At 33.2% G+C, this 26,694-nt stretch overlaps 1 protein-coding gene and 1 long non-coding RNA gene across 3 annotated transcripts in view; one reads left to right on the top strand and one right to left on the bottom strand.

The window, feature by feature from the left end:
- LOC115216386 (cullin-2) overlaps window positions 1–26,694 on the bottom strand; it is a 66,314-nt gene that overhangs the window by 19,530 nt on the left and 20,090 nt on the right. For both annotated transcript variants that reach the window (XM_029785679.2, XM_036506419.1), the window contains 11 exons: window positions 23,761–23,863; window positions 22,659–22,750; window positions 20,420–20,525; window positions 18,858–18,940; window positions 16,998–17,094; window positions 15,035–15,145; window positions 10,743–10,905; window positions 6,875–6,999; window positions 5,162–5,269; window positions 2,536–2,592; window positions 15–143 (listed from right to left, as the gene is read on the bottom strand). In XM_029785679.2, coding sequence (XP_029641539.1) covers window positions 15–143; window positions 2,536–2,592; window positions 5,162–5,269; window positions 6,875–6,999; window positions 10,743–10,905; window positions 15,035–15,145; window positions 16,998–17,094; window positions 18,858–18,940; window positions 20,420–20,525; window positions 22,659–22,750; window positions 23,761–23,863 — 1,174 coding nt within the window. The remainder of the gene's footprint in view (window positions 1–14; window positions 144–2,535; window positions 2,593–5,161; window positions 5,270–6,874; window positions 7,000–10,742; window positions 10,906–15,034; window positions 15,146–16,997; window positions 17,095–18,857; window positions 18,941–20,419; window positions 20,526–22,658; window positions 22,751–23,760; window positions 23,864–26,694) is intronic.
- On the top strand, window positions 14,522–19,869 carry LOC118765064. Its single transcript, XR_005000913.1, has 3 exons — window positions 14,522–14,532; window positions 15,592–15,606; window positions 19,771–19,869. It is a non-coding gene; the product is annotated as an uncharacterized LOC118765064 (long non-coding RNA).

Consider the following 26,694-nt stretch of genomic DNA (forward strand, 5'->3'; position numbering starts at 1 on the left):
ATACATAAACTTACCCTTTGATATATATCTTTGTCTTCTAAATATTTGAAAACAGTTATACAGTTGTCAAGTTTCTCATCTAATTCACTTTCAGAAATTCCTTTCGAGCTTTTCTTCAAAAGGTTGTCATTGTATTTGGCAAGCTGAAAAAATATATATAACATTACAAAGAAAAATTTTCTCAGTTTTGCTTTATTATTTGCTGGTGATATACACACCCAAACATACATTGATACACAGTAACAAACATATTTCATTTTTGATATAGCTATGCAGTTAACTGATATCATCCTCAAAGTAGTGCCCCTACACAACATTCACATTCCCAAACCCTACAATCCAAAAATAGTAAGTTGGTCAGATGAAGAAAACATTCACTGCCTAATACCATCTATGATCACCTCCTTGTGGGTGATGATGGATGATTTCACCTCCAAGATAACTTTGAGGAAACCAAAGATCGTTTATGCATCATATGTGTAAGCCCTCCCAACTTTCAAACTACAGTTAGGTCTTCTGGTCCTATTCTAAGTGATTCTATTAACGTCACAGAATCCTCCTATCCTCTACTCCTAAACAGTCTGCTTTTATAAGTGAAAACGTTTGTAGATAAGCCACTGTCTTTGTTTCCTGTTTTTATATTGCTACAGCAACTCAGAAAGCCCAACAAGTGAGTCCTATCTACAAATAAGACAGTCTCTCCCACACTGCAATAACTACCAATCTATCACCTTCAATTCCAAAGTTTCAAAGGCAATAGAAACAGTTATGATTACTTTCTTTACAACATTGAGTCCCTGAGTTGTTTTACAGAGCCAGACCTATTGAAGACAGGGATTATGAGAGGAGGTTCAGCTACATTGATCTGGGAACCAGAGATTCAAGAAGGGGCCTGTGAATCTCTGACAAGGAGAGATACCCCTTTCACAAGACAGGCTGAAAAGCAACCTTGTTCTGCCTGGCAAAATATCTCTTACAGGCCCTGACTGAGCAACTTTCACACATATTATATCAGTTATCTGTTGCCTTTAGAACTTAAGTAAAAATATATTTGCTTTGCCAGATCTAATGAAGAAATATTCAGACAGCATGAGAGATCTTCAGCGACACCAAGGCCTTATATTTGAGCAATTGTGAGGATTCTAGCTATGTAGGGGATGAGAAATAGTGACGATTTTTTGATATGAGTAGTGCTTGTGTTGTTTTGCTATTGAAAGAGGTAAAAATGGTACGACCTTATAAGAGAATGTTTTGGAGGTCATTGTGCATAGAGTCAGAATAGGAATAACATGACATGTTTACACTGCATGTAGATGATGATGTTTGAGAGGGAAATATTAGGGAAGCATGAAGAATGATATCATCTGTGAAAAAATCCTGGAGAAATTCACCCAACCCCTAACTGGGCAGCATTGTAGATCTTGTCTTTTCCTTAAACTGGTACAACACAACTATAAGTGAACCACTTGGGGAATTTGGAGCTCTGAGATTTTGTGCACAATATAGAGGAGGAGCATGCCTAAGAAAGTGATTTTAGTCATATGCTTAACTGTTTTGGATGGTTTAGGAGTGAAGCACATGCACTGCCAGAGACAGCACAAAACTAGAAGAGTTTTAATCAATTGTCTTAGGGGCTGGGGTATGGGGTATGTGTGTGTGTGTGGCAGGGTCAGTGTTGTGTTGTATGTGGCTGTGTGCTGGATATTCACAATAAAGCAGTGGTCAGATGACCAAGATAGTGCAAAGACAGCTGTGGTCTGGTAGAGATTTTTTTGTTGCTGATGACATCAGCAAATCCTTCTACTGACATGTAAAGCTTCAATTTAATTTGGCTATCTATGGGCTCCATCCATCACTTATTTCTTGGTTGTCTCCTATCTGTTCATGAATGATTCTTTTGCTGTTACTTCTCATAACACACATTCTTATGCAGATGAAACAACCATTCACTCCCACTTTTACACACAAGCATATTTCAAACACAACATAGACACCACAGGCCAAACTTATATTGGTTCCATAAAGAAAAGCCTTCTCAACATCTTCCAGTAGGACATAACATAATCCCCATCAACATTGCCAAATGATAGTCACTACACAAAGCAAAGAAACAATCTCACAACCACAACACCCCTATTTGCAGAAGGAATGCATCTTAACCTTGAAATTAGTTACAAATGCAAAAATCTTCAAAATTGCTGTTTAGTCTTAAATATTGCTTAACTGCAGCACAGATTCCAATTTCTTAGTCAGAATCAGAAAACATATCAGTCCCGGACAACTGCTGGCTCAGTACAAAGTAGAAGTGCACAAAAGAATACAGCATAATATCTGGAATGACTAGGTTGCTATACATATGCATTGCAGATCATTATCATTGCAATACTAACCAAGTACTTTAATCTCTGTTGTTTTGCAGGACTTAAATTCTAATTCAGTAAAGATTAAGAACATTATTATTATATTTAATCCAAGCCACTTGCTCATTTATGAAACAAAAAGAGAGTTAAACATTTAAAAACTGCATTGACTTACCAATTCTGGAGACTTACATTCACCTTTAAATTTATTGTTTATTGCAGCAGCACATGCCTACAACATAAAACATTTGAATATATATATATGTATATATAAAAAATTAGAAAAAAATCACCTTTTATCAATTCAAAATGAACAATTAAATTACACCATCTAGAAAATTACATATAATAGAAAAGTTAAAATTAAAATAACAATAAAATGTAAAGATTAAGTAAATTGCAAAAATAATAATAAAAACTTTTTATCGTTTTTCTATTTCATTTGAATATTGAACCATTGTGTGTTTGAAATTATTGTTAGTGTTGATATTATTGTTTGTTGTAATATTATTATTTATTTATAGTTTCTTGATAGTATTTTTTACGTCCGATATTTAATTGTTATAAAAGATTTTACGTTTTACATATTATTTAATTTGAGAATTAATATTGTTAGACTATATTTCTTTTAATAATTAGATAACATTTTCATTAAATAGTATTATTTTTAAATAAACTAGTTTTTATTTTAATATGAAGTTTATGTTTAACCTTTTTATTGTGTGATATATTAAATCTATAGATATTATACTTGGATATCAATATAATGAGCTTATATAATAGATTTGAGTATATTCGTACTATTTCAAATTTTTTTTTGTATTTTTCATGAATGGAATCGATTGAGTATATTAATTAGATGCTTATAATATTGATACATTTAAAATCTAGATAGATTAACAGAATCGTTGAACTTAGTAATTTAGTTTGTTTATCAATATTAGTTAGATCTTGCTATTATTTTGACTTTGATCGTTGTTATTATTGTTATTGACTGGTTTGGTAGAGGACAGGTGATTGTGATTTTACATCTTCATAGTGTATTGTTCCTTGGTTCTAATATTTTTGGACCTTTATTTAATTTGGGGTGAACTCCTATTTGTACCCCGGATTCTTTGCTGTACACATTGTCAACCCTCACCTTACTGGTAGCATCCTTGTACAGCTCTCACCAACTACTCATCTATCCTAGTTTCCACATTGACCACCAGATAAGGAATTAGGGGACCCTATCAAAAGCTTTCTCCAAGTTAACAAAGGCCAGTACAGGGGTTTGCCTTTGGCAAGGTATTTCTCCTGCAGCTGTCTTACCAGAAATATAACATCAGTGGTGCTTCTCCCTGGCACAAACATAAACTGCATCTCATCTAAACTAACTCTCTCTCTACTTAGTTGGGCTATGATTTCTCTGTGACTTTCATTATCTGATCGAACAACTTGATACTTCTGTAATTATTCATATCTAATGCATCACCTTTACATTTGGAGCAGTTGACTATGGTGCTGCTAAACTAGTCATTGGGTATGGCTCCTTCATGAACCACCTGATTTATAATATGGGCGACTAGACCATAACCCACACAGCTAGATATTTTAAGCATCTCAATGGTGATTCCTCATGGACTGGGGGCTTTCCCTGTCTTCATATCCTTAATTGCTTTATCTACCAAGGTACTGCTGATTTGGGTTTCTGGTCCCCCAATTAGGCTCTCCTCCTCCCATTCATTCTCCACATTCAGCAGTCTTTCATAATGGCATCTCCAAGCGTCTTTCTTTGCAGAATCATTACATGCAAATGCACCATCATCCATATGGACACATTTCTCTCCTATGACATCATAATTTTCTCTCATACTCTGTCTTGCAATTGAAAACACTTCAGTTCTTTGGTCCTCATGTCGGTAAACTTAGACAAGCTTCTTTTCTGATTCTCCCTTGGTTAGATATATTTGTCTTCTAGCATCCCTTCTGGTTATCTGATTCAGTTCCCTGCTACCCCACTCTTCCAGTCCTTCCAGGCCTGTTTCGTTGCTCTAATGGCCCTGTCTACCACATTGTTTCACCACCATGTTATGTGAGGTCTGGTTGGGACTTCGCACCACCCACAGATTTGGTCTGTGGCACTCAGCAAGCTGTCCCACAGGAATTCCCAGTTGACTTCTATGTCACAAGTTTGTAGTTCTTCCTCCCTCTCAAATTTCTCAATTAGGATGTCCCTAAATCTCTGAGCACATGAAGGGTCCTTAAGCTTCCAAATCCTTCTTTTCCAGATTGGTCTGCTTCTTGCATCCTTCTGGCCTATACATATATAATATATATACATACATATATAATACACACACACACATGAATGAACATATCCACGTATAATCATTGTTGAAGCAATCTAAAACCCAACTTATGACATTCCTTTCTTATGTAATAGTTTTCCATGAATACAGAGCAAGTTTTACACTTGTATATACACTTCATTTGATAAAATGCTAATCTGGCACTGCCTAGATAGGATCACCATCAGTTAGAAGCAATATTTGTAAAGAACTTAATATATTGAAACATGCAAAATTAAAAGTATTGCTGCAGCAGATAGCATTACTCTAAAATATTATCCTCATTCCCATTTCAATAAAAACCATAAGAAAAGTTGAAGTTATTAGTGTAGATTTGGTAGTTTGTCTGTAGAAAAATACTTACTCATCTATATAAACATATTTTGCAAAAAGTAAAACTCCATCTGAACAGAATAATCAAATATATCTAAATAAATTAAAAAGAAAGCAGAAATAATATCATATAATTACCTTATCCAGTGCTTGGATAAATTTCTGATCGTTATTGAAAACACTTTGTATCAATTCTGTATATTTTTTGTGAACTTCCAGCATAGATTCTACAAACATGCATGGAACCTGCAAAAATTAAGTTTGAGATGAAGTTAAATAATTTAAATACAATTTACAGAATAAACAGAGAAAATCTAACTTATGTGGGCATCCTGATCTGAACTCTGCCATTTATATATATTTTCAATGGTTCATTATAATTTTATCGAACTGGTATCATGTCCCAAAATCTTAAGATTTATTTAGTGCCAAAACTCAAGTCACTGTGGCTTGTGCTTTTGAATTTGGCTAGGTCTGAAAACACCACAAAATTGACTGTTTATTACACATAACAAAATAGGATTTACATAAATATTTAAAAAAATAGCCCCCAAAAAGTTTCCTCTCCAAGAACCTGAAAAAAAAAAGCAATTGCTATCCCATGAACACTACAAATTTGAGCAATTTGAAAATGGTTATCACCTCAGTTTCAAAGATATGACGTTACAAATATGGCTTAATTATTTATTTAGGCTAATTAGTCAAGATTTCAACCAATTTGCTGGTCATTCAAATTGTCATATTTCTTAAAATATTCATCTTAATTTCACAAATGAGATATCAAAATATTTCTTTTGGGGTGCTCTTCAAGAAAAAAGTACAGTGGAAATTACATTTAAATATTTTCAAAAATCCATAGTGATACCTACTAATAAGCAGAAAAGAGGCATATAAATGCCATATACTGTACCCAACAAAAGCTATGGGTACACAAGAAGTAGGAGACTAAGCAGAATAACAGCATAAGTAAGCTTTGTCAGATGCAGGAGATTTCAAAGACTGCTGGCAAGAAAAGTCTTTTCTTTCAGAGTAAAGGACTTGTGTTAGAACTGCAATGCTATATGGTAGTGAGACATAGATTTTGAATACAGAAGATTTCAAAGACTAGAAAGAAACAAAGTAACATGCTTTGAAATACTTTGAAAATTTACAATCTAGTGTCTAAATATATTTTAACTGGATAAAATATAAGCTCCCTTTACATAGGCTTAAGATAACATATTTTGCCATCTGTTTTGTTTGGTTAAATTATTTGTTTATTAAAAAACTATTTGGCATACAGTCTTTTGCCAATATATATCACAAGAAAAACAAAACATAAACTGGATTTTCAAACTATAATATCTTGCGGTATTCGTTGCATCCAAGTTGATAACTCATGCCAGTGTGGATGAAGCAAACCAGTAACTGGCCTATTGGAAACCTTTAACTGAAAAATGTGACATAAAATAATGTGGTTCCCAGATTACAGTAGAAAACACTAAGACACTTGCCCTAAGTCCTCACAGTGAGAGAGTGAGAGATAACTTGGAAGTACATGATATGCAATGAATTTCTAAAACCACACAGCCATTCCTGCACCCAGAGACTGTCCTAAGAAACTGCATTAAAAACTTTAAATGAAAAATCAAGACGCATAATTGTTACCACTCAAAATTCATGAAGTTAATTACTCTTTGATATTTCTGATTAAGAAAGATCACATAATTGACATTTTATTGTACTCCAAATAGCTTATTCACAGTTAGGTGAACTTAGTCACTGAGAATGAGGTGTCTACTCTACTAGCAAAAGGCTTTTGTTTTCAAATTTGATATGTCAAAGAATAGTTTACAAGAAAGTGTTACTTACATTATCTCCTTTAAGATCCTGCACAGCATTTAATCCTGTCTCTCTGATATAGCTTTCCACTTGATCAATCAAATAATTCAAGCCATTGTGGATAGGTTTCAGTAATACATACATGTTTGACAAGTCTGAAATAAATACAATGTGTTCAAAACATTTAAAATTATGTAACAAGCAAATGATTTTATAAAGTTTTTATATTTTGTAATGCAAAAGTATTTTGATTGTTGTTCTTAAAACTTTATCATTATTTAGTCCAAGGAGAAAGAGCATTCTGTTAAGGTTGATGCAACTGATATTAAGTTTCAATCATTCTAGGTTGCAAATAGAAAGTTCTAGGCAATGTTCTGTGTAGTGTTTGATTGGTGAGATACAGTAGAGGTGACAAAACAAGAAGCAATGGGTTTGGAAATATTAGTATACTGAATTCTAATTTAGCAGAGCAAAAGCTATTGCATTAAGAAAAAGACTGAAAGGGAAAATAATAAACATTTTAGACTAATGGTTGTAATTTGTTGGGATGTGAATTTTTGCAATTATCCAGACAGTGTTTTTTTTTAATGCATAATAGTATGGTGGTGATGAAAGCAGTCGATCATCCAACCAAACTAAAGAAACTGTTTCCATTAATTTTTCAAATTGCTTATACAATCTGCCAATGACAACTCCTGACAGAAGTATCACCATTTTCCAAGGATAGGGTTAGATGTGAACAAAGAATGCACAGATATATATAACAGATATATATATATAAATAGCAGTAATACCCATTGTCGCTTGAGTAATTACTTTTATTCTTTCTCAGGAGCCACATTCAAAGTATTATTATATATGTAATTTACTCCTCCTGTATGTGTGTATTTTTATAAGAGAAAAATATGAAATAAATGAAATAGAAAAAAGATCAGTTTCATACATGAACTTTTGTTTGTTTATTATATGACAATAAGTGAGTTGTGTGTTATTTTATTTATCAATACACTAATGGCAATTATATAATACACTTCATTTAAATAGGTGATTTACTCATTCTTGAATGTAATGAAAGTAATGGCAAATTAAGTTATTGAAGTATTCATGTTGCATTAAGAGTGAATATTTCTTTATAAACAATGTTTTCTCTTTTATTTCAGGGTGCATAAGCAAAAAGACTTGCTTCTGCTCCCACACATGATGCTCCTACATAAAGTTGGCCATGTGAAAAGCATGGTTCTTGAAGTTGCAAACCAGTAACTTTTAGTGCTTGGCCCTGACTTTTATTAATGCTCGTGGCAAAAGAAACTCGGACAGGAAACTGTAACCGCTTAAATTGGGATGGGACAGTAGATGGTATAACTGGTATGTGAGGAATGAAGACAGTCTTACCTTTGTCACAACCAGCAAGAATAGTTGCCTCAATGCAGTTTCTCATAAATTTGTGTACAATCAGTCTTAGACCACTGCATAATTTTGGTTGAGACAAATTATGCAATAGCATAATAAGAGCCCCCTTTTTTCAGCTGAAGACAATGAGGAGCTGTACCTTGTGGTTCTAGTGAGTTCAAAAATTCGATGGGATAGTTAACACTATCAATTGAGTTATAAGTAAATACTCCTGGAAGTTTATTCAATAGCATGTTTCCAATCGGTATTGTTGTAATTATGAAGAAGATTTGGAAAGATTTCAGCTACTAAATCATCAAAGGAATCAGCTGAACTACATATTGGATTGAGTGTAAGAAACTGTTCTTCCTCAATTGCAACTCTCTCTTCACCGAGTTTCAAAAGCTGTTCTGCAAATAGTTCAGCTGATTGATCTCTTGAAAGTCTCAATCTCATATTTGTCAAAAGTTGAAGTGTTTTCATGTGGTGCCATAATACAGAAGACTTTATTGAAGCACATAGCTCATCTACTTTTGTTCCTCTTGGAACTGGTAGTGTTTGTGGGAAGTCTCCTGACAATAATACTATGACATTTCCCATCATGGAATTATGATTTCTAATGTCTTGTAATATTCTGTCCACAGCTTCAAAAGCATTTTTTGTGGGCCATGATACATTCGTCCTAAACAATTAGGTGGCATCTTTGTATTAATTAGTTCACCCATTCCAGAATTTTTAGATATATTACAAACTGGATCTTCTCTGTTAGATAAATCTAAAGGTAACTTGAATGTTGAATGGACAGTCCGACCTCCAGGTAGTAATGTTGCTGCAATCCCAAAAGTAGCAGTAGCTAAAGCTATTTTATTTTCTTGACAAACTTTAGTTGAGAGGAGTTTAATAACAAATGTTTTCCCAGTACCTCCTGGGGCAACTAAGAAATAAAGTCCTCTTATGTTATTGTTAATACTTTCTATGACAGTAGAATATGCACAACGTTGATCAGATAGAAGGTTGAGAATATTATCATTTATATACATGGTCATATTTAGCATTAGTTTTATGTCAGTTTGAAATGATCGAGATAGACTTGGGTATCAACTACTTACAACCAACCAGAGACAATAGATACATGAAGTTATTTATTACTGTGGCTATAATGAAGCATAAAATTGCTGATTTGATTCATTTTTATAAACATTTTCATCATTCTTATTTTAATATCTATTTCTTGTTTCAATACCTGTGTCTTCATGCTTGTATGAACTACATAATCTCTATATATGTAAACGGCAAAATGTCTGTGTGTGTGTGTCCTTTATACAAATCCATAATTTTTCAGTTAGCGGGCTCGCACTTCCTATGGTCATTCAAAACCGTCCAAGGGTGGTCGTGCACATCTTTACATTTCCCCAGTCACCCCGCAAAGCCATTAAAAAATCAATAGAAGTGACTTTTTTGTGAATTTTCTATCCAAAACCCAATCAAAATGCCTGAAACTCGATACGCCAATTGAATGCCAGCTAGCTGTATGTGATTGGTCGGAGATTTGGACTGTACTCGCGTGTATGTGTGCATGTACGCAGCTGTATAATCATGCACTAGCACTATGAATTGGCATTGCCGGGTCATAGTGCTAGTTCTACATAAACAGCCAACTATTTTACATTTTAACCCTTTAGCATTCATATTATTTTGTAAAATGTAATGCTTACTTGTACACACTGTGTTAAATTAATCATGCATTATCACATAGCTTCAAGATTTTGATGATGCAACAGTTCGTTTTTAGAATGATACTGTAGGGTAAGTGCCAGAGGTTGAATTTGGCTGATCTGAACATAAAACACATAGAATATTTGGGCTGGTTATTGCTGGTTTAAATGCTTAATGGTAGGAAGACCATGGCCAGAGAAAAACATTTTATGTTCTTGGAACTGTTTTTTCAGCAAGATACACCTCTTGTATTAATCAGTCATAATAAATCAGGTCTCACATAAAAGAAGGGAAATGAGCTCATATAAAGTAGCCTTGGTATTATAAAGAATTTGTAGTCAACATGAAAATAACTGAACAGTATGTAGACATTGTAGAAAAAGTGAAGGTATAAACTTATTTCTTTACTACCCACAAGGGGCTAAATACAGAGAGGACAAACAAGGACAGACAAACGGATTAAGTTGATTATATCAACCCCAGTGCGTAACTGGTACTTATTTAATCAACCCCGAAAGGATGAAAGGCAAAGTTGACCTCGGCGGAATTTGAACTCACAACGTAACGGCAGGCGAAATACCACTATGCATTTCGCCCAGCGTGCTAACGTTTCTGCCAGCTTGCCGCCTTTGTGAAGGTATAAACTGCTTTACCTTCCATGTTACTGAAACCTAGTTATCAAGCAACTTTAACAAATTCATTAGGTTGTCTAAATTTGCAAAAGCCATTAAGCCCAAGTAAGCAGAAAGTTCTCAGAAGAAACATAAATTTGAAGTAAATGATTCTTAGGTACCTTTTCGTCGTTCTGATTGAACCATGTCTTCACATGCTGCATGTAAGAAATAAATGTGATCAGCAACCATTCTTTCTTGAGTCTCGTGTGTAACTTTCTCATAAGATGAAGGATGAAGAAATTTCCGACTGCGAAGATTCTCTTGCCCCAACTTTTGAATTACCTGAAAAATAAATACACACATTCACAATATATGCACATATATATATATTATAAGAGATAATGAACATAGAGACATTTATGGAGATGGAAAATTCAAAACATTCCCATTTCTAAAATAAAAGAAAATGGTCAACTACAAAAGGTGGAAGAAAAACACTTTATAAGAGTTCTAAATTCAAAACCAAACTAGAAATTGTAGCAAAGCGGCCTTTTGCCACTGTTGTATCTGTCTTGTGACAACAGTTGTCGCTCTAACAGATATTGTTATATTCTGAAGTCATCAACATGATGGTTCTATCTGGCACTGTACGACCCCCAGTCGTACAGTGTTATTATCCTCAAAAGGTTGGATCGATACAACATCCACTCAGTATCACAGTATGTTCACTATATCAGCACAAACACAACTACCAACACAGCCTACAAGTACTTTTGACCTTCCGGCCTTCTTTAACTTCTCGTGTCGACCGGCTACTGGTCTATTTATAATGGCTGGCTACTACCACTTTTTACAGGGAGGGGGTGTACAGTTTCACTATACAACATCTCCCCTTTTAATTTTTTTTTTATTTAACATCAATTTCTTTTATTCACCCTACCTCCTCCTTTTTCTTTTATATAAATATATATGTGTGTGTGTGTGTGTGTGGTTTTGACTTCTTGTAATGTTGCTGGAACCTGAAAAATGTCATATAGCCAATCCATTGGTACTTCTACTCTTGTTAGTTCTTTTTCTATGTCTCCTTTCCATTCCATTTCTGCTTCTTTCTGTTTGCTGTAGTCACAACTTTCTGCATCAGTCTTCCTATGTATGTTACAATTTTTCCTTCTTCCCAGTATTGCTTGCCATTTTTGTACATTCTTACATATATCTTATTACCTATTCTGAAGAATTTTGGCATGCCTTTATTAGCACATATATTTTTTTTTCACTGGTAACAGTTTATCGAATACTGACTTCACCTTTCTGGCAAACATTAATTCTGCTGGTGAACATCCTTCTGGCACATTTGGGTTCAGAGTTACCTGTATACTCTTAAGAATTGTTGAATCATGACTCATCCATGGCATCCTTATTAGCTTTCTTTAAAGCTCTCTTAAAATTGTCCACGAATTGTTCAGCCCTTCCATTTGATCTAGGGTGATACAATGTTAGCATGAACATCTCGCAGGATCTTTTAAACTCACAGGATACAAACTGTGTTCCATTATCTTGCAAACAGCTCATGTAAGAAGTTTATCACCATATATGAGGTTGGTTGTTTACACCTCACGACCTCAGGCCATTTTGTGTAGCTGTCCACTACTATTAAGTTATAATATCCATTTACCAGGCCTACAAAATTGATATGCAATTGGGACCACGGTATTTGCACTTCCAGCCAAGGTTCACATTTTGTAGTAGGTAGTTTCGCTGCCAGCACACATCCTCTGCAGCCTTTTACCAGGTTTTCAACTTTTTTGTTCATGCTTGGCCAGTATATGAAACTTCATATCAGCACTTTCATTCTAGAGATGCCTGGGTGTCCCACATGAAACTCTTTTAGCATTCTCTTCTGTAATGTCAGTTGTATGACCACCCTCTAAGCTTACGTTAGTACACCATCACATATAGAGTACACATCTTGGCGGTTCTTTGTATCAGACCTTTCTTTATTTCTTTTTATCAACCACAGTTTTCTTTTTGTCTCATTAATAAATTTGTCGCATTTTGCACTTCTTTTTATTTCTTCCAAAGTTACTGGTAATTCACACATGATGTTCCACATCACTATTCTTTGTTTCAGTTCATTGACCTCATTCGATCATTTGACTGCTCCAGTTATGCTATTGCACAAAACACTTTTGGATGTATCCCATACATTAAATTTCTTCATACATTCAATGCCAGATAAATTCATAGATTTTTTCAACACATAAACATTCACTTTTTTGGTTCGACCTTTTAACATTTTATTACAAATATGCTTGCCATGTAATATAATTTTCTTCCCGTAACACTGTATGCTATTTTGTTTGAACTACATAATTTAGGTTTACCTATTTGTTCCCATGCTTTTTCATTTATGATTGTGATATCACTTCCTGTGTCTAACTGCAATCTAAAACTAGTATTTTCAGTTCTTACATACACAAATTTTCTGTTTGCTGTAGTCACAACTTTTCCAACTGACAAACTCTTTATTTTTTCTAGCTAGTTCCATTTTGTTTAGTTAAAACTAGTTTTGCAGTGCGATTTTATATGTCCTGTAAACCCACAGCTAAAACACTTTGCTTTTTTACATGGACAATCGTTTTCCAGGTGCATCCCACTACATGCCATACACAGGTCTACATCCTGATATTTTTCCGTTTTTCTTACGACACTTTGTCTTCCAACTTTTTTGCACTGGTGGAAACAATCTTTCCGTTGAATTTCTTCCATGTCATGCTTTAATCTTATTATCCTGTCAAACTCTTCAGACAGTTTCTGCAATGTCAGATCCTGGTTCATTTCCAGTTTAGACAGAATTTCCATTCGCATTTCTGCATCCCTTGTGCATCCAATCTGTCAATCCTTGTGCAAAAACTCAAACACCTTAAAGAATCTGAAGTAAGCATATCTAGCCTAAATCTCACATTCTTTGTTGATTCTGCCTCTGTAAGTAGTCAAGTCTTCATCTTCACTCTTTTCTATGTTTAAACATTTCCATCTAGTATTAATCAGTGACCTCTTTTCACTAAACATTTTGCACAAAATGTCAATTGTGTCAATGAAATTTGTCACATGCTTTTTTTTTTTTGGCAATATGAAGTTACTATACTGCTCATGCTCTACTGTCACTAGTTTTCTTAAAACTAGATGCGTTTTCATATCATCCATCCAATCCTGGCATTCTTTTTCAAAAATTTGTTGAAATCTTTGAGAGTAAGCCTTGAAGGTTACTCCTCCTTCGGGGTCATATTCACTTATATGACATGCTACATGGTCAGGTGAAAATGTATTCTCCAGTTTGGTTATTAACTTCATTGAGTGCAACATTTGCTGCTGCAATCCTTGTCATTGGTCTCGTTGTTCCTTGAATTGTTGTTTTTGCAACTCAACTATCCCAGCTAACAAGTCTTTCATATTTTACAATTTACAAATATAATCCTTTTATTGTTCCTTAAATCCAAAATCACGAGAAGTAAACATAATCAGCTGCTCAGTTTACCAATACCATTTAGCAACTGATTGTAAACAATTTACATTTCACATTAGTGAATTTTTTTTTTCTTTTCTAAGATTTAATTATGTGGAACGAGCTGTGTCTAAGGCTTTCAAAGGCACAAAGACTGGTATGGTTGATATAGTTTGTATACCATGGTTGAGAAGGAATTCCAAAGACTTGATGCTCTAGAGAAGAAATGTGCATAGTAATTAGTGCAGAGTAGAGAGACACAACAAGAACGACACAATAGAGACAAGGTGTATCAGTTGGGCTTGAGCAGAAGTGGCATGAAATTGACTAATTCAAACAATAGGCCATTGTAGACTAGGTACATCTACAATATATTGGTGAGTCTTTGACAATCAATTAGATAACTTTGTTTTCAATATAGTCTGATGGTTGCAGTATTCTATAGCAGATTTCCCTTACATTTTATAGTCATTTATATACATTTACATTGAGCTAAAATATGTTTAGCTCATTGAAAGTTAAACCTTTAGGATTGCAGTTTTCACTATGTTATGAATATGAAATAACCAAGAGAGACCAACAGAAGCTATAGTACCTAATAATTGCACATTTCCAAGAAGAGAAGGTGAGGTGTAAAATTGCAGTTTTGTCTTTGTGTTGTTGAAAGAGACGGCATTATCATTTTTGGACAATGTTTATGAGGTTTCTGTTTATGGCAACAGGTTTCATGTAACCTGTTTAAGATGCATATGGATGAAGTCTGTGTGTAGAAGATTAGGGGAGAATAAAGAATGGTATCATCTGCTCAGGAATGTGTATGTTACAGATGATAGCAATTAAGTCACTGAAATATAAGAGAAAGGATGTGGGAGCTATAAACAAACTGTGGGAACACCAAAGTTGACAGAGTTACTCAAAGAATACTATAGAATTATAACAATACTATTTTGTAAGCCTCAGTTTACTCACCTTCTCCATATATTCAGAACAATTGAATTCAACCTTTAACTTAGCAGCTTCCTGTTTATAATATTCTCCAGTTTCTTGAAGAAAACGGGTTTCAAACAGCTTCCGATAGAACTTGAAACAGAATGAGAGCATAAAAGAAATTAGAAATCTAATACTTGCTCAGAATTCAGACCAAATAGCACATCAAAATTTAGTATTTCTTGCAAGGCAGACTCAGAATAGTCTATACTAGAAAAAGGTAAGGAAGTGTTAAAATGTAAGTAATGGATTATGATATGGTTTTGAATTTCTCTTTACCTCACCATAATCAATAAAGATTTCACTATCAAGTTGGTTGAACACCTGAAAGCTATCAACATATAGGTCAGTGGTACAGTTATAATGAATAGAAAAGATTCACCCAGAGAAATTAAGGATATTAAAGTAAAACAAAAGTGTTTGTCACCACATTCAGAGACCAACACACAGCCAGGAGTGGATAATTGTAAACAAAAAGGATAAAGCATACATAGAGTCGGATGACTAGATCAATTTCTCTTACATTATCCCATTGGAAGAGCTGAAATAAAGTTGTGGCATTACATTGTAAGGAATATCATTAATATGGACAGAGACAATGCTTTTATTCTTCTATATCAAAAGAAAACATAACATATCACGACTACCAACATTTTAAAACTGATATTACTGATTAACCACTAATGGCTTTATTGGGAAAATACAATGTTAGACATGGGACGAGGTGGTAAAGCATGATCTTTGAACTTTGGGCCTCTCAGAAGCAATGACTAGTGAACGAGACCTTTGATGATATGCTGTGCTGGAGAAGACCTGTTAAGCCAAGTGAAATTATAGTTGTGACTAGTGCTGGTGTCACGTAACTGGCACCCATGCTGGTGGCACATAAAAAGCACCTCTCAAGCACTGGGCCTCACGGAAGGATAGTGGCCAATGCCTGTGGCACATGAAAAGCACCTTTTGAATGTTAGGCCTCACAGAGGCAATGATAAATGACCAAAACATTTGGCATTATGTCATACTTGAGAAGAAGACCCATCAAGCCAAGTAAAATTCCAGTCATGGCAGATACTAGTGTCATGCAAATGGCACCTGTGTTGGTGGCACATAAAAGCACCCATTAAACTCTTGGAGTGGTTAGCATAAGGAAGGGCATCCAGCCGTAGAAACCATACCAAATCAGACTGGAGTCTGGCATAGCCTTCCAAATTGCCAGCCCTGGTCAAACCATCGAACCTATGCCAGCATGGACAACAGACATTAAATGATGATGATGATGATAGTTATAACTGACTGAAGCAAAAGAGTGATTTGCTGGGTCATTGACAGAGCTTGTTTACATAACGAAAACATGTTAAAGTCCGTTAGGGACATTCTTAATTCAGTGCGAGATCAAAAAAAGTTCTGTACCAATGGAATTTCAGCATAGCAGTTGAATGCTTTCCTTACCCAACTGAAATATATAGAAATCCTATGTTCCAACACTAAATCCTAAAATGAAGGTAGTAGAACCACAACTAAATAAACAAAGACTCAATGCTGTATTAAGAGCATTTATCAAAAATATCATTGATATTTATTAGAAATATCTTTAGAACATTGCTACAATTAACAAATAAAATACACAGGCTACCTATGTGTTGCTATTAATCTGTTCCAATTTATCAGTCGAAAAGTCAAACTCATGCCAGCATGGGAAACAGATCCTAAAGTGAAATGATAATGAACTTCAATTGCAGTAACTTATGGAATATCAAAGTTTATTAATTGCTCATCTAAATCTAATACCATAAATACTCTCCCCAGTATTACTTACATCACATAACAAATTGTGAAGAAAAATGAAATCCTTTCATGAACCACATGTTAGCTTTGGTTTCTGAAGTATCATGAGAACAAAAAAATATCTTTCCAATTATATATAGTGAGAAGGAGTTCAGCTTACCTGAACCTGTTCTTTCTTTTTATACTCTTCAACATTAACAAAAGAATTGATGACCCCATGTAGCACAGCCTGGTTAACATACCCGCCATTTCGATCTCTGCAACAAATTAAGGAAATGCTAGCATGGAAAACGGACGCTAAATGATGATGATGATGATGATGATTCTGTTTATGTAACATAGAACATTACAGGGTTGCAACATCAGGATAAGGGACCTATAGGTTAAACAGGACTCTGAAGACAGAGCATCTGGTTTAGTTGTTATAGGGGTTAGTTAATTACAACATGCACAAAAGACTTATTATGTAAGTGGGAGCATTTAAAGATCAGTTCATTGCATTTTGTCTAAGGATTTCCAATACTTCTACTATATATATATATAACTCCTATCTGTCTCCACTACCTTTATAAAGCTGTGTTGAATGTATAATTGACCAAATAATTGTGTAATCTATATTTTTGTCAGTAAGCTTTCAAAAATATCAAGCTAATGAAGTACAGCTAGCTTTATTCCTATTCTTAAATGTGTGTAGGTAGTTATGCCAGTGATAGATATTATTATTAAAATTTGGTTTACTGATGGGATGATCAAGCCAGAGAGGATACTGGTGTAAGCTGGAGGGTTCAAAACATATTTAATTCCAAGGTGGTCAAGGACATTGTTGCTAGTTAGGATATGATATAAGTTCCTACAATTAAACCTGCAATATTTTTTTGTGAGGTTAGACATGTTAGGACAGGCAAGTTTTAAAGTATGTCCTTTGAAAATTTCTCAGTATTGCTAGATAGAGTGAAGTGTTTATCCAAAGCCCAGGAAAATACCTTCCAGAATATTTTCTTACATAATTTACTTTCCCTTCTAACAATATTATTTTTAGTAGTTGGGTTAGAGTTAGTTTTTTTTATTACTATATAATAGTGTGTGACTGTTACAATAACTCAGAGAATAAGCACAATTATTTTTAATATTCACACCTATGTGAGTAATTTTTTATTACCATATCTTAGTGCCTTGTAATAATCATAATTATACATATATAGAAACACACACATACTTACACATACATATACATACATGCAAATATACATATAAAATAATAGCAATAATAACAACAATGATGAAATGAACTGCACATGGTTCCAGTTTGAAATTGCCAATTGATAAAAGTGAGATGTTTTCATAAGCATAAAATGAAGAAAAGAAATTAATATACAATTGAAATTTGAATTATTTTTATTGCTTGCATTAGTGAACAATATTGTCATTGGAAATTTGTACTTAACCTGAATAAAAATTTAATCAAAAATATAATTCTATTGATTTGAATTCACACTTAGGTTTCTAGTTGTAGTTCACATTTCCATTTGATTTTTAAAATCATTTCAATTTGATCTCCATCCTTTGGGTTATGAAAATACCTCACATTTATCAATTTAATTTTAAATTACTAAGGAGAAAATGTATCAAGATACCTTCCATTATTTACATTTGACGGATATTTGTCCTCATCTTGTTCATTGTTAACACATTTCGGCTGATTTACCCTCAAGCCTTCATCAGGTATATCAGCCGAAACGTTGTGTTAACAACAAACAAGATGAGGACAAATATCCATCAAATGTAAATAATGTAAATAATGTACATAATTCTTCTCTTAAATATAGAACTGTAAGATACCCTCCTTTCTAGTTTTTATTCTTTAGCTTCATTTTTTTTAAACATAATAACTAATATATTGCTAAAAATACCATATTAATTGCTTTCTTTTTTTTTGTGCTTTACTTGGAAAATAATAGAAGCATATGTTTGCATTTAAGTTGAAAAGAAGAGAAACAAAAGATTTTTAACTGTAACTTACTTTTGAATTTCTTGTAATATCAGCAATATTAACTGTAATTTTAATGGCTCAATCATGTGTCGTTTCCATATATCCAAACACAACTTTAGAATAGAAAAGATCAAAAGAAGTCAATTTATAAAATTGGTTTCAAATTTTGGCACAAGACCAGTGAGTTCGGTGGAGGGGCTTAGTCTATTAAATCAACCCTAGTGTTCAACCCTAAAAGGATGTAAGGCAAAGTCAACTTTAGCAGAATTTTAACTCAGGATGTAAAACTGGAACGAATGCCACTATGCATTTTGCCTGGCATGCTAACAAATCTATCTATCTATCTATCATTGTTGCTTTAGTGGCCACTTTTCCATACTTGCATGATTAAAATTAAATTTGTGGCAGATTTTCAACAGCCAAATATCCTTCCTGCTGCCAACCCTCACCTGTTTCCATGTAAGGTAATACTTCTCCATGATCAGACTTGTTTTCATGTAAGATTGAAAATGAAAGACACCACTTGCATGATGACAACACTTGTTTACAACTATCAAGCAATGTCAAGGAAAGGAGAAAACAAAACACACATATAAATATATAAAGACATGATGGAGTTCTTTCAGTTTCCATTTACCACATCCACTCATAATGCTTTGGTTGGCCCTGGTTTATAGTAGAAGACATTTACACCAGGTGCTATGCTGTGGGATTGAAGTGTAACCATGATAAAACTTCTAAGAGATATAGTCAACTGTAGTGTATAACTAAGGGCCCATAGCCTAATGGTTAGAGTGTTACACTCATGATCACAAGATCATGGTTTGCATTCCTAGAACAGGAGGTGCATCATGTTCTTGAGCAAAACACTTCATTTCCCAGTGCTCTGTGACCACTTCAACATCTGTATGTGGTGCACCATGCACCTGTACAGGCAATATAGGTTTGATGGACAGAGTGAGTTAATTTACAGCACAAATATTTGATCACTATAAACAAATCATCTGTGCAGGTTGTTCAACAAGAAATTACAGAAACCACATCTGTCATCGACAACATACCACAAATACTGGTACTGACTTTTTCAATCCTAGAGGGCTAAAAGATGAAGTCAATCTTAATAGAATTTGCAATTTATACGTAAGAAAAGCTAAGTAAATGTTATAAAGTATTTTGTCCAGTGATCTACCATTTTTACTACTCTTCTGCCCTCACATGATTTATAAATATTAATTTTGTGGCTAAAACAAAACTAATAACAGGATTTCATCTCCTATAAATGTGACACATCATGCTAAAGATGTTTCTCATTTTGCTAAGTTGATAAAATACATACCAGTAATGTACAGATGTCAAATAAAACAATAACTAATAAAAGGTAATTCATATTCAGAGAGGAATATATTTCCTAAACACTTAGTTTTTAATCAGTACATCAATATTTTCGAACATGAAGATAATTTCAAAAACATTTTAATTTTATCAAATTCTTTAAATAGATCTTCAAAAAATATAACAAGTTCAAATAAAAATTACAAATAAATTTCACAAGAAAATAAAAAATAAAGTTGAAGACAGTCTAAAATATTCACCTCACCAATTTCAAGTTTCTGATCACTGGCTTCATAGTTAAAAGAACCATATGCCAGATCAGCATCAGACAGTTTTTGCTTCTTTATGTAAGTTGTATTTAAATAACTGAAACATGTTAATAATAGAAATTAATAATTATCATATATATGGAACTGGAGAATATATAATATAAAAAGACTTTCATTACTGTAGCAAATCAATAAATGTCAATATAATCAATTTTTATAAATCTAGCAAAATTATATCCATTAGTTAATGCTAATCCTTTAAGAAACTTCAAGGATCTTTAGGATCTTTAGAAACTCTGGTTTCCATATGTGAAGAAGATTAAACAAATCTATCCTGGGAAACAACAGGGGTAGGGTGATGGATTCAGTAGATTTAACCCTTTTGTTACCATATTTCAGCTGAGATGCTCTGTCTTTCTTTCAATTGATTTTAAATATAACAAAAAATTTAGTAAAATAACATCGTTATCATTAAGCTAGTGTTAGAAACATAAATTGTGACTAAGGCTTGGTAGAAGATTTTAATTCAAAACTTTTGAATACAAGACATTTGTACTACAGAGTCAGAGGCGGTTTCAGGCAGGTTGGATAAATCTCTATTGAGTTACATCTTCTTGGAAGCTATATCTAAAATATAAGAGAGCTATGACTTAATCTTACAAAAAGACAAAAAAATTCCTTCCAGTGAGATTTTAATTCATAACCCATGCCATTTTGTTCCCACTGCCATTGACATCAAATAAAAATGTATTTTCAGGTCAGCTCTAAAATGTTGGCTTACAACTACTAGAGAGAACATGCACCAGTTAACTCTCACTTTAGAGAAGTTCAGTGAAAACAATGTTGTAGTTGTAGACATCAGTAAAGCCATGCAAGCATATCCAGAGACTAACTTTCCCCAACCATGCATCATCCACATATAACCTAGACACCACACACAAAACCTGCATTGATTCCATGCACAGAAATCTTGAGAACATCTACAGCAGAGCCATGCCAACCCAGTCTCTTTTAACATCAAAATAGCTTAAGCACTACCAATAAACACTACTAAGAAAACATCACCACACACCCCAAAGCATGAGTGGCACTTAACTAGAGCTCTCTTACCTGATAAAAGCACATCCCAAAGACTGACCCTTTTTCTTCAGAGATAGAAAATGTATCAGACCTCAACAGCTGCCAACACTCAACCAGGCTCACATTAGATTCACAAATGAGTAATACTCCCACATCTAGAACAGTGCTGCTACTACATACACCAACATCCTGGACATGAATTCAGAGAAAAGCCACTCAACTGACTGGCATTTAATTACTAATGGATATGCTCAAGCCTCAGACCACAGAAGTGCTGTCTCCATTTTTGTCTTTTATATTGCCATTATAATGGCCCCTATTCCTCAGAGCTGACTATCTTATACCTCCACCACTCACACCCCAACCAGCTCATCTTCCTTTCCCTATTGTCACACTTGTTATGTCCACCTGACATTGACCACTATGTTCAGTTCTTCCTCCCCAGAACATCAACCCTTTAGGATCTTCTCCCTGCTCATGTCTTTCTTGAAGGTATTGATCTCCAGCAATTTAAATGGAACATTAATAGCATCAGGTTCAATGGTCTCAGAGGGCCTTCAAATGTCATGGGTACTGCCTGCTCGTGATAACCAAAGAATTGTACCACTGAATTTAAGCACCATCAAAACTATATATACTCTTTTGCAGTTATATATTTTACATACATCAGACAATATCCAGAATAAATAATTCGATGTTAAAGATTTGCAATAAAGGAAATTTACATAATACGTACCATAAAACACACAAAATAATTAATTCCATGTAAAGATATTATTAATCATTACTTGTTAGTATCATTTTACACCTGTTTTTCCATGTTGGCATGGGTTGGGTAGATTTTCAATAACAGCTTTATGGCCTCATGTAGCCAACTCTTTTAGTTACCCCTTACAACATGGTGTATCTATTGTAAAGCAGAGTTACTTAACAGTCTTGCTCCAAAATATTTTGGGATGTCTACATCTAGGAGAGTATATGGAGATGACAACAGGAAGACACTGATTTTGATGTAATTGGATCACAATTCTTGATACTAAGTTATTCTCATCTCATATCAAAGTGGTAAATATTGAGCCTGTAACTTGCTCAATCAGTACAAAGGATTAAATAAAAATTGGTGAGATTATATTGTTTTTATTAAACTTACCCAAAAAGTTGGTTCAAATATATGGATCCTTGACTGTATTCTTGCCAATGTTTGTGGTATGCTGATAATATGTTACTATCATTTCGAACAGTCTAAAATTAATAAGAAGGACAGAGAAGCCTATAATCTCAGAGTAAACTGTAATCGTATTAAAGAAAACAATATAACAGAACATCATGCCTTACCATCCTTATTTTCATTCTTTACTAGCTGTATGTAAAATCACATAATATTCACCTACCAAAATATCTTCACAGCAGTTAGCTATATTTTCTCAGTCCCTATTTTATTTAATTCATAAATTTGTGTAGTAATTTCTCAATGAAAATCTCCCAATCTGAGAAACAAGCGATTTTGATGAAAATGCAGTTATTCCAGTATAAAAATCATATAAATATAACTATTCCATGAATTTGGATGGAACTTAATGAGATGTAACAAATGCTGATATTCATTGTGAATGTAGTTGTTGTTGATTTGTACCTGTTGTCATGTTATTTTGAATAATTAAGAAATATCAATGGGTAAATCTTTCTGGGACACCCTGTATATGTGTGTATGCATGTGCTGGCCTTTGTGTCTATGTTGTCCCCCACCACTGCTTAACAACCTGTGTATGTCCCCCCTAACTTAGCAGTTTGGTGAAAGAGACTGACAGAATAAGTGCCAAGCTTAAAAAAATAAGTACTGGTGCTGATCTGCTCAACTAAAATTCTTCAAGGCGGTGCCCCAGCATAGCTGCAGTATAGTGACTGAAAGAAGTAAAAGATAAAAGCAAATCTCACAATATTATATAATTCAAGATAGCAAGGGAATATGAACCAACACTGGAACTTTTAAATAACTCTTTCACCTATTCAATATAACAGCTAAATTTCTCTTGTGAATTTTTACCAACTTTACAATTGAGACACTGATTTTTAAGTCCTGATTCTGAGCACATCAGGACATAAAAATGTGGTACCATACTAAGAACACTAATCAAACAATGAAGTTCAACAAAACTGCTATACCCATAGATTTGTTCATCAAATAAAGACAGCTGGATTTACTCAACAACAAATGGCAAGAACTATACAAAACTCAAAGTACAACCTCTTACCTTATAAAGACATTCAACATGATTTTCTGCAAAATTTTTTATTTCTTCATACAAACGGTCAGAGTAAGACTCAGGCACAGCAACACAGAGAGCATAGACATCAGTGGAATTAGTTAAGGAATAGTCTTCAGAAAGGTTTTGTTATGAAAAAAGTCATAGTGTTATATTTTTCATCATTTAACAGGGAAATAGATTAATGCTAATAAACTTCCCTAAAGATTCAATAGGAAAAACAAAAAGCTTTAAAGTCATTAACACTTATAACAATTTTTGATGATTGATATGAAAAGAAAGAGGAAATAATGAAGTTAAGGAAAAATTCAACTTCCTTTCTGAGAACAAATACCAATACGGCAGTTAGGTTTTTCCAGTTTGAATGCCAGACATGCAAAACAAGGTTTGTTTATATTTTTCAAATATAATTCTTTCAAAATAGTTTAAAACTAATATATGTACCATTTATGGTGTTTTGAGTTAACTTACATTAAACAGTGTCAAAGATCTAAGACTGAATATTAAATTATACTTAACATTTATTCCATTCATGATGAACACAGTTTCATCAGATTCGGCCATTTACAAGTTTCTTGTACAGAAAGATGCCTTTTCAGTTAGGAACTAAGAAGTAGAGGCGATTTTTTTTCTCTCAACAAGACAAACTGAGATAAACAGTTATGTGCTTTTCCTAGGAGTACAATACAATGGCAACGGTAACCATGAAGCCAGTAGTCTTACACCTTAACCTCACAACCACTAAGAAAAATGTTATATGCAACACAATCTAATATATATATAGTAGTATGAGAGGCTCAATAAGATATCTCATAATTTTTTCTTGTCACATAAACTGGTAACAAGCCATTTTAAACCTTATGGTATTTAACTCATGCTGGATCAGTTTATTTAAATGTATAAAAATACTATGGAGATGATTATAACAGTGAAAGAATAATAAATATTTTGTCAGTTTATAAGGAATGCCAAGTTCAAATGCTCTTATTAACTACCAGAAAAAAAAAATGGTAAAGCTACCAGCATGATTATTCAAGATAAAGTGTAAATGTTATGGGAATGATAAAACACACTTTAATGAGGGCAATAATAATAGTTACGGAGATGTGCTTCCATAGCGAGTGACTTGATCTGAGATCGTGTGCTGGAACAAAAACAATTGCAGCGTGGAAGGTGTTTATAAGCCATTTAAGAAACGCACAAAACCGTTAGATTCACTTCGACATTTAAATTTAATTTGTCAATATATTTTCGTCGCTTTGAGACCGCGACCTGTTCACTGACAAAGCTTCGTACTGCAATGTTTCCTTTCATTACAGGTTACAAATCAATGACCAAATACCAAAATATTTTTATAAGTGAACTTCTCTACAGTTCAAACCAGAACTGTCTCTCTGAAGCTTATTGTATTCCTTAAAACACTACATCTACAAAGGAATCTTTTTTCCAGATGACCACTACTGCCTCTGACTTTTGGACGATATACATATGTTAAATATGCCACATGCATAAACATTTAAATCTAGAGCTGTTTCAATTACATAATTTGATTTTATTCTGCCTAGCAACAAACAAAATGAGGACAAATATCTGTCGAATGTAAATAAGGTAAGTTATTACTTCTATATATTATTACTTGTTACTTCTATTAAAAATAATAAATAATTCAATTAACATATTTTTTGTACTTTAAAAAAAATTATTTTTTTAATTATTAATTAGAATATTAATTTAATTAATAATAAGAAAGTTGAAAATAGGTTATAAAAAATAATAGTAATACATAATTAGTTAGTACAAGAAAAAGAATACAAAAATTAGTTATATATAACAGTAAAATCTACCTATAACAACAAATCCACAGTAAAATTTGCTTGAGTTCTTGCCTAAGAATTCACATTTTTTCACAATGAAATTGCCTACCATATATACTATTTACTTTGCATAAAACTTTAGCTATATTGGTACTTCTGACTCAGTTTTTATGTATTCTAGTGTGTCAATATTGTAACAAAATGATTCTACCTTTTTTAATTATAATGTTACGTTGTAAATTGAAGTCAAATGATTTTTAATATTCAAATTTTATCCTTAGTTGCAATATTTTAAGTAAAAACTTTCTTATTCTGTACTTTACCAGACGTAATAAGTTGTCCTTAACTTTTCCAAGTTTAATAAGTCGTCCTGCACTTTTCCAGGTTTATAAGTTTAAGAATAGTATTTCTCTTGCTCATATTTTTCCATGTAATCCATGTTTTTTTCCAGGCTATGCTATTATGCTAATTAATAATATGTCAATTTTTTTCTTCTATATTTAATTTGAGCTTCAGCATGTTTTCTTTTCTTCATTTCTTCTTCATCCAATTGATTACCCACTGCCTCATTATTATTATTATTATTATCCATTTTATTAATCCCAGACTCTGGATTCAATTCTACCCCACCAATAACGAGTAACATCAAAATTAAAGTATGGAAGTGGTATGTATTATAAAAAACTGAGCGCTTGTTTTGTGTTAATATATAATTATTATATTGAAACAAATTACAACAAAAAAAAACGTGCAAAAAGTATAATGTGATAATTCATCTTAAAAATATATTCTTAATTAATTAAAATTAATCAAGTAACTAATTCTAATATAAAGATTATTTTCAAGATAGAAAAACTTTTTTTTATTTTAAATAAAGAAAAATATATTTATCTTAGCTTCAATGATAAAAGAAATCATGAAGATTTTCAGTTTTTGTCTCCTGCAACAAACATTTGTATCAAAAAAGTTGTGAGGTAAAATATCATGAAAAGGCAAAAAATTGGATTCAAGTATAAATAACTTTTTTATTTTAAAAACAACCGATATTTTAATTAAGCTTAAATGATAGAGCTCAATTCAAGGAATCTCATGGTATCAATCTCATGCA

The sequence above is a fragment of the Octopus sinensis genome, linkage group LG10 (genome assembly GCF_006345805.1).
Source record: "Octopus sinensis linkage group LG10, ASM634580v1, whole genome shotgun sequence".
Taxonomy (NCBI): Eukaryota; Metazoa; Mollusca; class Cephalopoda; order Octopoda; family Octopodidae; genus Octopus; species Octopus sinensis.